The sequence below is a fragment of the Abramis brama genome (genome assembly GCF_963993115.1).
Source record: "Abramis brama genome assembly, chromosome: 8".
Taxonomy (NCBI): domain Eukaryota; kingdom Metazoa; phylum Chordata; class Actinopteri; order Cypriniformes; family Leuciscidae; genus Abramis; species Abramis brama.
In genome coordinates this window covers 1,843,348-1,857,555 of record NC_139970.1, presented here as the reverse complement: position 1 = coordinate 1,857,555, position 14,208 = coordinate 1,843,348, and the positions used below count along the sequence as shown (strand labels likewise).

The 14,208-nt window shown below is 36.5% G+C and overlaps 1 protein-coding gene across 1 annotated transcript; it reads right to left on the bottom strand.

Annotated features, from left to right (window-relative positions):
- Positions 1-686: 686 nt before the first annotated feature.
- On the bottom strand, positions 687-6,877 carry LOC311088737 (uncharacterized protein). The gene is made up of 2 exons (XM_084123014.1): positions 6,678-6,877; positions 687-2,219 (listed from the first exon to the last, which is right to left on the bottom strand). Exon 2 carries the CDS (start codon positions 2,206-2,208, stop codon positions 1,180-1,182), a length of 1,029 nt encoding a protein of 342 aa, XP_083979140.1. The 5' UTR covers positions 2,209-2,219; positions 6,678-6,877; the 3' UTR covers positions 687-1,179.
- Positions 6,878-14,208: the final 7,331 nt, after the last annotated feature.

Genomic DNA, 14,208 nt, shown 5'->3' with positions numbered 1-14,208 from the left:
TTAGGGGGGGTTAGCGCATACATGTCATTTTAGGTATGCAGGTATATGATGATTGATATTTAAGAATATGCGTGGATATGTATAGGTTTAAAGCTGTCTATGCTATGTAGCATACATCTGCGATGTATTTATGCTTAATTCCTTCTCCTCCCTTCTGTTAATATTGTTTTTGCATTAATTGTTCATCCTGTAAATCAAAAATTAAAAATAAAAGTATTAAAAAAAAAAAACATGACTTACAAGAAGATCAACATTACCAGATATACACCCAACACTACAGAAGAACACACACACAGTTGTGTGTAAACATAAGGTTACTGTACATACATCTTACAGAATCTGAAAATGTAAAGATTTAAAACTAAATAAGAGGGATCATGAAAATTGCATGTTGTTTTTTAATTATTATTTAATGCTACCTCAACTAAGCTACTTCACTTAACAGATGTTTACGTGTTTACAAGACAAAATAACTGATTTTACAGAAATGTGTTATACTGACCAACATTCTTCAGAAAAATCCTGCAGGACCTGCAACTCTTTGGTTTTCCAGCATCTTCTGCATATTCCTAAAAACTATCACACATCAAACAGACGGATGTGTGTGTGTGCAATCTGGGAGTGGAGATACCCCACAACAATGATTTTTTGGTTAAGAAAAATAATGGCAATAAAAACATCACTTTAAAAGCAGTATCCAGCTTTATTAAAACCAAAATCCAAATGGTATATGCCATAAAACATGTGAAAAATATGTAAAAATCAAAAAACAAAACTGCTATTCATTCACTTCAGTAGACTTCGATTACACTATGACAACATATATGACTACATCTACAGTAATATAAACCCATTTTTTTCTAATAAAATTTCCCAAAGCCTGATTTAGCCACCATACTGAAAGATCTGTAGTTGGGTTGCATGTGTTTTCATGAGATTTAAAGTAGGATTCTGTCGGTTTATTTTAATCATAAAGTTTCAACAATACCATAATGGATAGTGTTGTAATTTGCGGTTACATCATCTGTAACTGAAAAATCTCTTATCTATATAAAAACAATTTTAGCTTAATTTTAAGCAAAGCATGCAGGTCTTTAAATAATTGCTTGAGAAGTTATAATTAAGGTATTTAACTGAAGCTCTTGGTTATTCTTGGAGTTAAATCATCCTGATATGTTTTCATGATTGAGCGGGTGGCAGCGGGACTTCAGTCGGAGGGTTTGGATCACTAGCAATCTTTAAATCACGGCAGAACAACACTGGTTCTTGACCGATACCCAGTTTGTACTGCCACAGATATACAGACTCGTTTGGCTTCAGCTGAAATGTGAGTGTTTCTTCCTCTTCAGTCGCTTCGTTCCAGCTTTCGCTTTCAGTGCTGACATGTGAACCTCCATATTCTGCAGAAAAGGAGAACTGAACCTTCGCAATTAGCTTTGCAAGCCCTCCAGTTTCAGCTGTGACTGACGCGGATATGTTCCAGTTGTGTGTGATCTCAGACATCTTCTCCTTGGTGTATCCAACCTTTTTATTGATTTTCTTTTTCCATGTCACTGGTGTATTGCTGTCATTAGTTATAGTTTTAATATTCTCCCAAATGCCAAAGGATGGGCCTTTAGTTACAGACAGTCCACCAGGAAGGAAGTTAACAACATCAGGATGAACAGACAAGACAGCAGTGTGCTGATCATTTCTGAAGTCGATACCGCCGAACTCAACTCCCCAATCTGAGGCTGGCTTGAGGAAGAAGCTGTTGTTGCAGTTGCCCCAGTAATAGAGGCCGTTTCTGCAGTTGGGATGCAGGTTGTATTCTACACCATCCGAGTCTTGATGCATGTTTGCTGTTCTTCGATAAGTGCCCCTTTCTTGGAAGATGATGTAAAAATATTCAGTGGTTGCGACGTAGTGGTCTCCCCCTCGGCAGTTGGGATGAAGGCTGTGAACTTCAGCATCGCTGTCTGTCGTCAGGTTCTTGACTCTGCGGTAGGAATTGCCCTTGATGATGTAAATGTAGCCATCTCTACTACCAAAGTAATGGTCTCCATTTTGGCAAGAAGGGTGCAGACTGAAAATAGAGATGTCTGAACCTTTATTTAAATCACGTATCTGCATGTAGCAGCCGAGATCAGAGCGGATTATATAATAGTATTTCCCCACTCCACAGATGTCAGTGCCTTTTGCTTTGCTCTTGGGAATAATGCCTTTCATCGTGCCTGAACCTGCAACACAGAATAAACCAAACATTCATATCACCAAATGAATGCTGTTATTTTAGTCCTTCTATAGATTGAGCTCACTGATTATCATAACAGCTTTATATATGAGGGAGGAAAAATGAAAGCTAACATAAGATTTTTATTTCAGTGTGTTTAATCATCTAGCAGAAGAAGCACTTTTTATGTCAAAATGCACCTCTTGAACCTTGCAGATTTAAGAAAAAGTAATTTTTTCAGAAAATGACCTGTCCTGTTTGGCCTTTGTTTTATTTGGATTTTGAGTTTGTTTTTCTGTGTTTCCTGAGGGCTGTTTTATAAAAGACGCTAAGAAAAGTGGGGATTTAACTCCAAAACCCGACTTGAATGAACCTAACAAATAAGTTGGGGCTAAAGCGGTTTCATAAAAGGTAATTGAAGTTCACGCAATCCAACTAATTTGATCCAGGTTTATCTAGTCTGGATAATTGTGTTTGCACGTGTTTCTTAAGCAGCCCTAGAGGTCGATCATGGATCAAATCGATCCACCACAGCAAAGAGCAGCTAATTTGTGCTGTTTTATGCGTTTGAGATATGTTTTTTTCCTCAGTGCAAAACTTAAATTTCACAGGTACAGTATATTGTCCATCTGTAAATGTGGGAAAGTGGTGCAAATATTTCCGTTTTACTGCTAAACTTCACGTTGAAAGAGCGCTGTTGTGCGCATGTGTGCCAAATAGGAGCGCAATAATTCTGACTAAAATATATATTTTGCTTGAAAAATGAAAATGCAATATTTTTAAAACCAGAAATATATCATATGAACTATAATACTGTTGGATAAGTTGTGGCAAACTTATAGCTCATTACATTTTATACTTGTAAAATAATAATAATAAAAAAATTTAAGTAACATAATTCAGGGAAGAATATTTTAAGAAACTAAATATAATAAAGATACAAAATATAGTTTATAGGACCTATGCTACTTAATAAAGATTAAAAATGAATAAAGTATTTAATAGATTAATAAAGTATTATAGAATACTGAGAATTACAGCTCTTAAAGCTTTTTTTTTTTTTGGTGAAAGCAAGAATTTAAATGATTGGTTAGATTTAGTTTCAAAAGTTCACTATGGAGAGGATAACATGAAATTAAGAGCAAAAGTATACATTTTGAAAAGATATGGGCAACTCTAAAATCAAAGAATATTTTATAAAATAAAGGAATACATCTACATTACCTTTTTGTATATAACCCCCCTCCCTTAATATAGTAATTAATTATTTTATTTATTTACTTATTTAATAATATTATTATTTGATATTTAAATAATAATTCTTAAATTACTTATTAGGAATGTGTCATTATAAGAGAGTAGGATAAAAAAAAGATGAATTTTTAATTCTTTATTAATATTAATATCTAATTTTGTTTAATTGTTTTCCTTTTTCATATGTAAAAATGTCTAACTATGTACTTATTGGTTATTGTTCTAATTATGTTTTTTATGTGTTGGTGGGTATTATCACAAATGGGGAAAAAGAAAGGGAAAAAAATCAAGTAAATTTGTATATTTGTCAATTTGTATAATTGTGTTAAATGTGTTTGAATTGAAATACATAATAAAATACAATATATATATATATAGCTAAAATATTTGTTGTTGCACATAAGATGTGCCTTATTTAGAATTTTAAACCTACAAGTAGGCTTAAGTGTATTTTATGATAGCAATAACTGTAAAATGACTATTGTAATGGTCATCAAATGCAGGCTAATATACTGTAGGCCAGTTACTAAGCTCAGATTCATCTTACCAGTTAAAATTTAGTCTGTGCCAAATCTCCCCATTTCATTTCTGGGCAAGATTAATGTAATAAGGATGAACATTCTTCCCAGGTTGAATTTTCTATTTCAAAGTTTGCCCTGCTATTTGACTGTTGCTTTCTTTAAAAAGTTAAATTCTATCATATCAAAATTCATCTGGAATAAAAAAAAAAAAGCATAGACTTAAATTTTCTACTTTACTGAAACCCAGGGAACTAGGAGGGCTCTCACTCCCTAACTTCCAGTTATACAGTATTTTTGGTCTGCCCAGATCAAAAATATGATAAATTGGTTTCTAAATAGAATGGATTCACGGTGGGTAGGAATTGAGTCTTGATGTACTTGATGTACTTTACCATTTATTTACAGTGTACATAAAATTGAATCAGTGTCCAATTTTTATATGGTATCAAACACTCTCCTGGAAAGATGTTTTGAAGTATCTGAATATTCCATATATTTTATCTTTAAAATTTCCTATTTCATTCAACCCTGACCTACTGCTATTCAGAACATTGGCCTTCGATCATGGAGATTGAGGGGAATTTTGGAGCTTGACCAGTTATTAGATAAGGGCAATCTGAAATCATTTCTGTTGTTAAAACAGCAATTTAATTTACACAATAATGATTTAAAAACCATTTTTGCAACTACGACATTTTCTGGAATCACTTCTAAAGGACGATCGAATACGCTTTGATCTTTCTGATATAGAAAAACAATTGCATTCTTCAATTTCCCTCAAAAGGAAGATTTCTGTTTTTTTTATACTATGTTATCTAAAGTCGACCCTTCCTCCTTTGACCCTCTGAAACTGATTTGGGAGAAAGGCTTTGAAAAAGATTTCAGTGATGAGGCGTGGCAATCGGTCTGTCCCTTCTGTTAATATGTGGATGAATCAAATTGCTATTTGCTATTTTCCTTCCCTTAGAAAAACTAACTTGTGACTTACGCCGGAGGTCTAATGATTTCTGGCGTATTTGGTCCCCTCTTTGGAACTTTCTTGAGAATGTATGTTGAATGTCTTTATTTCTTGACTTTATTTTTTTGCTGTTACCCTTCACCCGATCCTTTAACTACCAGTTGATGGATGATTGTATGTGCTGCCATTAGTCTGCCCTGGACCTGGGGTGCGTTTCCCAAAAGCATCGTTAGCCAACTATGTTCGCAAGTTCCATTGTTATCAGCATAGTTCAACGAGTCGGTGTTTCCCGAAACCATCGTTCTAACGAACATTCGCAAACAGCATCGCAGAGTTGTGTGTGTGAGCGACAGCTCTCGACCTGTGGTTAGAAGCAGAGTTTCTAGTTTGCATGATATGTGGACTCAATAAATCCTGATCTTGAGCAAAATAAGCAAGCTGACATTCAGTACAATCTGTGTCTTTTATTTAGAATACATACAAATGTCATTTACGTCTTTTAGTTTGTCAGGAGATTTAAAGCGTATTTTTTGAAGAGTGCGCGTGTGAAGAACGAGTCTATGATTGAATCTGGAAATAAAGCAAAATAACTGAGGAAAATGAGAAATAGTCCTCAGATGTCATGTCTGTAATTTATAGCAAAACATCTAGCGTTAATTCCATCTCAAACAGATTCATTAGAAGTAGTTATTACTCCACCACGTGCGTGACGTCATAAACCAACGTGGTTGAACGACCACTTTGCGACAATACAGTTTCGGGAAACAGTCGTGACTAGCTAGTTGATGTCTTCAACGATGTCTTCTCTCTACTGCGTAATCTGCCGCCGTGCCACGGCTCATTGAGAGCGGTTGAGAGCTGGTAGCAGATCAATTCAAGTGAAACACTGTAGTTAAACGAATTCATAATCACAATACTGATATTACTAAACTATTATTACTTAACTAAATGAAATTAAAACATTGATCAGGACTTGCTAACCGATGTTAGTCGGCAGCATTTGTGTTTTAGCATTCTTTATTAAGAATTAAATAGGCTTCCATTAGGTTGTTATTGTAAAGTGTTACTGATTTCATGATAGCTAACACTTTAATGAATACATACATACAATTTATAACATCAACATAACTAAACATGAATTCCTCATAATTACCTACTTGATTCTCTGTTTTGTTTGGTAAATTAAGTAATATTTAGTAATATTATCATAATTTCCCTATTTTTGTTTGATATGTAATGTATTCTAATTCTATCAACATCTTTTCATTGGTAATGAAGAAATAAAGAAATAAAATTCTTGTATAGCCAAGATATTTGTAATCACTCTCTCTCTCTCTTTAGGGAAAATTATAAAGAACTTTCTGATGTGTTTTACAAGATAGTTAACTGAAGTTTAATGACTGGATGTAAAGCAAACCCCAAACACATCATATCTTATAGTCTACTAAGGAACTTTATAGAACATTTCTGACATGTTTTACAAACATACAAGCAAGTGTTTTTTAATCCAATATTTTATTAACACTGCAGTTATTCATGGTTACTTTCTCCTATCCTCTGTATTTTATATTCACTATCTTCTTCTGACTTGAATATCCGATTTCTATGTATTTGGTTAATTACTAGTTATCATATTTATAAGGTCTGTAATACAAAATAACATTGGCTACAGAAAACAGGTGTTCAAATGAACTATGAGTCCAGAAGTGCTCAGTATTAGAAACATACTAACCTGTTGTTGGACTGTAGCCGGAGTCAGAAGAGCAGCTTCTCCTCGATCGAGTCTGAGAGATGATGTCTCTGACAGATTTCTGTCTTATATAAAGGCTGGAAAAACACCCACGGACACACGGACCAGTTAGAAACAGGAGTTACCAGCAGTCAGTGCAATTGGCAACTTCACTGATGTGAAAAGGTGTTTGGCCCTGTTCCAGGTTTCTCTGTTTGTGTGGTACTTTAACAATTTTTTTTTTTTTTTTTTTTTTTTACATTGTTGGTACATAAATAGAAATTATATATTTTGGCCAATTGGCTTAAGTTGTAAACTAATCTAGACTTTTTGATGACCTTGATGGTTTTAATATTCAACTTACACTTTGTTTATAATGTTGCTGCAGGCATTTTATTTGATGGGAACAACTAGGCTACTCTGTGGTTCTGAGGAGAGTCTGTTTACAGTTCACAAGATGTCATTAAAATATTATTTAAAATATACTTCCTTTGTTGTTGTTTAATTAGGTGATTCTACGTTTAAATATTGATAATTACAAGCTTGGGGGGAAATGCGATTAATTGCGATTAATCACAGCAAATTGTATGATTAATTAGTTTTTTTTTTATCGATTCCCAGCCCTAGTCTTTATATATTAAAAGGCTTTGAAATTATATTGTTAGTTCAACTTCATCTATCGGTTTAAAATATACTATTTTGAACCAAAATTTAAATGAATATCCAAAACTAAAATGAGACATCAGTTATATTGTAACACTGGGTGAACTCAAGAAACAAAGGGAGAGCTAGATCCAAATGCAAAGTAGTTTAATAAGAAAATAAACAAACAAAACCATAACAGAGACCAAGGAACCAGGAAACACGCGCGCGACCGGGCCTCTCTCTCTGTTTCCAGGCCCTGACATATTTCTACATTTGGGAAATATTGACACCATAACTGTCTGTTTCCTACCTGTACTAGCCTACTATACCTGCTCTAGGTGGTTCACGAGTCCCTTGTAGCCTTTCAAAAAGTTTTCAAGGGCTCGCAGGAAATGTGAAACCCACCGGGTTCCTCCTATCCTTGTCGGCATCAGATGCCTCATGCCAATCTCCTCGAAGCTCCCCCTTAAGTTTGCCCTGTTCACACAACTCTTGTGATAGAATGTATACAGGCCACTCAGCAGGTCATTAACTTTCCTTGCCAGCTTGTTATGGGACACGACATCGGAGTAGGCCAACTCCAGCCGATGAGACATGCAGTGTATGCCCAGAATCTCCACTCTGTCTCCACGCAGCTGGCTAACTACACCTTTCTTGACCCCTGTCATGACAGCAGCGCCGTCTGTCCCACACGCTACCAGTTTTTGTAGCCACTGTCCTGTCTCATCTTCGCTCCCTGACACGGTCTCCATTATTGAGGATATGGCCTCAGCGATGTGGCTAGCATCTGGTTTGTCCACCAATTGGATACCAACAAAACGCACCTCCATCTTCCCTGCTGTTGCCCACCTGACATACACCAGCTCCTCTTCCATGACTGCACTGTCTGTCGAACTGTCACTCATTACTGACAGGAACTTTGAGGTGGCTAGAGCTTCTCTGAGTTTTATTCTTTCAGCCTCAGCAATGTAAAACATGAACTCCTTAGCTCTGTTTGAGTTCCTATATGTACTTCCAACTTTCAGACCTTTTTACTCATCGACCCTAAAACACAAATTGAATAACGTTATGAGTCATCATGACTAACCTAGCTTTCTAACAAATTAATTAACATGCACAACAATACTTACTCGCACATCCACACGTAGTCCGTGAAGGGCCGACCTTTCTTTCCTATAGCGTGTACGTTGCGAAACAGCATCCCCATCGGCCGACTTCATGAGGACCAGAGATTTCACCGCCACACTGTCTTGTAGCGAACCAGCTGCCTTCACCCGTTCAGTCGAAATGCTTCCGATATGACCAATGGACACTTCATGGTCCTTTACGGTTTCGACTTTAAAATTGCTTGTCTCAACCACAAAAGATCCCCCCTTTACCTTTTCACTGCCGTACGCCCTACAATCGGAGCAATACATGATTTTGTTGGCTGGATCATATACCAGCCATTCTCGACCTGACTTCCACTTTTCGTTGAAAAGTCTTTTGTTTTTTTTTGTCTCTTCTTCCTTTTTGGTTTCATCGTCAGGTTTTCTCTTGTGTGTTGTCTGCTCACCGGGTTTTGTTACACCTTTTATATATTTTTTGAGTATACAAATAAGAAATATTATTTGTATAGAAATAATATTTATAAACCACCGGTTGGAGGCGGCAGCCGACCGTCTTAATGAGTGAATAATTGAGTCATTTATTCAAACGATTCATTCAAACGGCTGATTCATTCAGGGATGAGGCAGTTGCAAATGAATAGGAATTCATTGAATCTTTGACTCAACTGATTCGTTCAAAAACTGAATCACTCGGTAATGAAACAAGGTTGAGTTTTCCTTTGAGATGGGCTGTGTAACTATTTTCGCTGCTGAAATAGAACAAAAAAATGCCAATATGTGACCCGTCACGGAAACCAGGGACACAAGTCGGCAGCACAACTTTCGAGCAAAATGAGAAAGAAGCGTTTTTTTTCAAAATTGGTGATTTCCGTTTTTTTGCAGAATCTGTTAGTTGAGATCACGAAGAAGCCTCTCCATGTTTGAGATAGCAGTATTGGTATATTTAAAAGCGTACATTTTGATGTTGAAATCGGCTTGTTTTTCGGAGATTCTAGCACGCAGTAGGGGCGTGTCATTGTCGGTGTGTATTTCCATACTGAAAAAGCCGGCGTGGCTACTTATGCAGCGCTCTGGCCGGCTCTATCTGATTTCAAAATTCAATATAGATGGACGCCAATAACATAATGATGTCCAGCAATCGATTTAAATAGTAGCTTACATGGGGTTTAATTTATTGTTTAATGAGATGTAGCCTAATACAGATCTAATGTAGATCCGACTATATAATTAACGTGTGTATGAATGGTACAGTGGTAGAGCGTTCGCCAGCTGTTTCAGAGGTTAAGAGTTCGAATCCGCCCTTGTATAGGTTTTTTTTTTTTTTCGTATAGTTTTTTTTCTCTCATCAAAACGATTATGTTCATCAGTGGTTGTATATCAGGCAGGGACACGCAAACGTTTGAATTATTTTGTTATTTCAACAGAACGAATAGAGCGTATCCGCAAAGCAACGGATAGAAGCGCGCGTCGAGTGAAGACAATGCAGTGTGTGCGCGAGCCACACGAGTAAACACTGTATCTGCGCCACTGATCGCCGCGGCAACGAGCACTTTGATCACTTGATTAAAAAAAAACACATTACAGCGCTAGTATCTTATTTAAAAAACGAACGAAATGAATGCTCTGCCAGTTAACTGGAGATGTTTTATTTAGAGAATTTGTAGAATTGGTACATTCAGGGGGGAGGGGGAGACGGGGGAGCTTTACGGGGGTATGACTTATCTAAATGAGATGTAAATGAGCCTCTATTGTCACTCCCAGCAGGAGAGAGAGGTGAGAACTTGCCAATCTTTTGAAGCAGATTTCTACCATTTCAGTTTTTGAGTGCCTACCTTCAAATGGCCACAACTTCTCCAAATATTATCAGATTTCCATGTGTTACACATCGTTGGAAAGCTTGAATACGACACTTTCAGAATATGTGAATAACTCAAAATGCCCCAGAACCGACTTGTGTCCCTACTTTCCGTGACTGGTCACATATGTGCCAACGTGTCTAAAATTCAACTGACTTAATATTAATAACTTGTTTATTGAACTGTAATATGAAATCAGTGTCACATTTTCAATCGTGATGGTATTCAGTGCTCTTGGTCGTGTGATGTTGCATAACTCTATCATGTTATAAATATAAAAACTCCACCCTGGACATTTTTTTGTCTTTCTAATAATCAAATCAAATCAAATCAAGTATATTTGTATAGCGCTTTTCACAATACAGATTGTATCAAAGCAGCTTCACAGTATTAAAATAAAATAATACAACAAAGTTTGTTTCTAGTGGAATTTATTGATTGATAGAATAAAATTAAATATCCCCAAAATATCCCCAACTGAGCAAGCCAAAGGCAACAGTGGCAAGGAACCGAAAAAAAAACTCCATCAAGCGGCCTAATGGTGTCCTAAAACTCCATCAGGTGACCTAATGGAGAAAAAAAAAAAAACCTTGGGAGAACCCAGGCTCAGTCGGGGGCCAGTTCTCCTCTGGCATTTATGAACTAGAGGCCGGATTGTAGTTTGAAACTGTGAGATTAACAATATTATATGAATGCCTGGCTGAAAAGATGCGTCTTTAATCTAGTTTTAAACTGGGAGAGTGAGTCCGAGCAACGAACAGTATCAGGAAGGCTATTCCAGAGTTTTGGAGCCAAATGTGAAAATGCTCTCCCTCCTTTGGTTGATCTGGATATCCTAGGTATGACCAAAAGCCTTGAATTTATTGATCTTAAAGAGCGCGATGGATTATAGGGTGATAGAAGATCCATTAAATAGACTGGAGCTAAGCCGTTTAGGGCTTTATAAGTCAGTAGCAATACCTTGTAATTAATACGGAACTTTATAGGTAGCCAATGTAGTGATGATAAAATCGGTGTTATATGATCATATTTTCTTGATCTAGTAAGAACTCTAGCGGCTGCATTTTGGACTAACTGTAGCTTGTTTATTGAGGATGCAGGACAACCGGCTAATAAAGCATTACAGTAATCTAGTCTCGAGGTCATGAATGCATGAACTAACTTTTCTGCATCAGAAACTGATAGCATATTACGTAACTTAGCAATGTTTCTAAGGTGGAAAAAGGCTGTTTTTGTAACATACGAAATATGATTTTCAAAAGACAGGTTACAATCGAGTATAACACCCAGGTCTTTTACTGTAGAGGATAAAGTAACAGGACATCCTACGATGTCAAAGTTGTATTGTGAGAGGTTCTGTGGGCGGTTTTTTGAACCGATAAGTATTACCTCTGTCTTGTCTGGATTTAATAATAGAAAATTACGCGTCATCCAATCTTTTATATCTTTAACACACTCTGTCAATTTGGATAATTTAGCGTTTTCATCCGGCCGTGATGAAATATATATTTGAGTGTCATCAGCATAACAATGGAAACTAATTCCATGTTTCCTTATAATATTTCCAAGTGGCAGCATATATATTGAGAATAACAGAGGGCCCAACACAGATCCCTGCGGCACTCCATAGTTTACTGGAATTATGATCGATTTTTCTCCATTTAAATAGACAAAATGGTAGCGGTCTGATAAGTATGATCTAAACCAGCTTAATGCTTGTCCTTGAACACCAGTATAATTTTGTAGTCGATCTAAGAGTATTGTGTGATCTATAGTATCGAACGCAGCACTTAGATCAAGTAAAACTAGTATTGAGATGCAGCCTTGGTCAGAAGCTAAGAGTAAATCATTTGTGATTTTAACGAGCGCAGTTTCAGTGCTATGATGCGGCCTGAATCCTGACTGAAATTTTTCATAGATATCATTTTCTTGCAAGAAAGAGCCCAGTTGAGTGGACACAACTTTTTCTAGTATTTTAGACATAAAAGGTAGATTTGAAATGGGTCTATAATTTGCTAGATTATGCGGGTCTAATTGTGGTTTCTTAATGAGAGGTTTTATCACTGCCAGTTTAAATGTTCTCGGAACATGACCTAAAGATAAAGATGAGTTAATAATATTGAGGAGAGGCTCTTCCACTACAGGTAACACTTCCTTCAGTAGTTTAGTTGGTATAGGATCTAATAAACATGTTGTTGTTTTAGATGAAGTGATAAGTTTATTTAACTCTTTTTGTTCTATAGTTGTAAAGCACTGTAATTGTTCTTGCGGGGGGAAAATTGAGGCTGAATTATAAGGTGCAATTGAGGATTGAACGTTTACAATTGTGGTTCTGATGTTTTCTATTTTCTCAGTGAAGAAGTTCATGAAATCATTACTACTAAACTGTAACGGGATATTTTGTTCGGGTGACGTCTGTTTATTTGTTAGTCTAGCCACGGTGTTAAATAAAAACCTAGGATTGTTTTGGTTGTTTTCTATTAGTTTGCGGAGATGCTCAGCCCTGGCCGCTTTTAGGGCCTTTTTATAACGTGACATACTGTCTTTCCACGCGATTCTAAAGACCTCTAAATTAGTTTGTTTCCATTTACGCTCTAAATTACGGGTTTCTCTCTTTAGAACATGCGTAGTATTATTGTACCATGGTGCTTTAATTTTCTCTGTGACCTTTTTTAATCTAACGGGTGCAACAACATCCAATGTTCTAGAGAGAATGGTGCTCATAGTGCTAGTTAGTTCTTCTAGTTCATCTGTTTGTTTGGGTTCAGGCAGCAGCTGAGACAGATCAGACAAGCAACTCGAGAAATTATTAGAAATTATTATATATAAATCAAGCACGAGGGCATGCTTTTCTGGAGTCGCTCTGCTCATATCCAGTGGGCATTGTGGAGTCGTATTATTAGCTCAAGATGGAGAATGGAAGATACAACGCAGCATTCTCATACTCGAATGAGCAAGCCAACAGCATCATTGTAACTCAGTCTTTACTCGATGACACAACAAATTCTCCAGGAGCTGAGCCAGATGTGAGTAAAAAATATTTTGAACTAAAAAGAATGGCAGAAAAAGAGATTAAGCTTCATTGGAGTATTGTTAATCTGTCTGATTACTGGCGTGAGGCTAATAGGCCTTAGAATAAGGTAAGAGGCCTTAGAATAAAAAGAATTCCCTCTTTTGGCACAGAAGATACTGGTCTCAGATCAAAATGGGAAGCCATTTTGAATAAATGTTCATTAGATCTGATCCTGCTAATCATTGAACATAGTAAGAAAGAAAAGGAAGTGGTACAAGAAAAACTCAATGAGATAAAAGTACAAATCTCTGGTATGAGTAATGATGACATAATAAAAATAAATTGAAACAGGACCTCGAGAAACTTACAGATTGGGTCAGACAACAAAAGATCAAGAAATTTAAGAGAGATGAAAACGACTATAAAGATGTGTCACATGCCTGTCCTGTCTCGTGTAGCACATGTGGTGTTTGTGTTCCTGTCTCTGTTTTGACCCCACCCTCCTTGTTATCTCATTATTGGTTTCATTTGTCCCACCTGTTGTTCCCTCATCACCTGCCTGATTTGTCCCTTTTATAAGTTCCTTTGTGTTTGCAGTCTGTGTCGGATCGTTGTCTTGTTTACGTCTCCCGCTTTCCTGTGAAACCCCGGTATGTGTTGTTTTTGAAGTTGTTGTTTTGTTGGATATCATGTTTTCCCCCTTGTGGGTTTTTGTTTCATTTTATGTTTCTTTCATTTAATAAATCATTCTTTCTGCACTTGAGTCCTCTCCCTTAGTTTTTTTTTAGTTAACGTGACAAGATGACAGAGTTTACAAGTGGACTAGACCTAATCACAGAGACAGACAAAGACAGAGATCTGTGTCCTTCAATTTCACTACCAGTGATGAAGAATCCACCTCTATCTCCAAT

What these genes read in the sequence shown, in the direction of transcription:
- LOC311088737 (XM_084123014.1), bottom strand. Translation starts at nt 2,208, where the DNA reads ATGAAAGGCATTATTCCCAAGAGCAAAGCAAAAGGCACTGACATCTGT.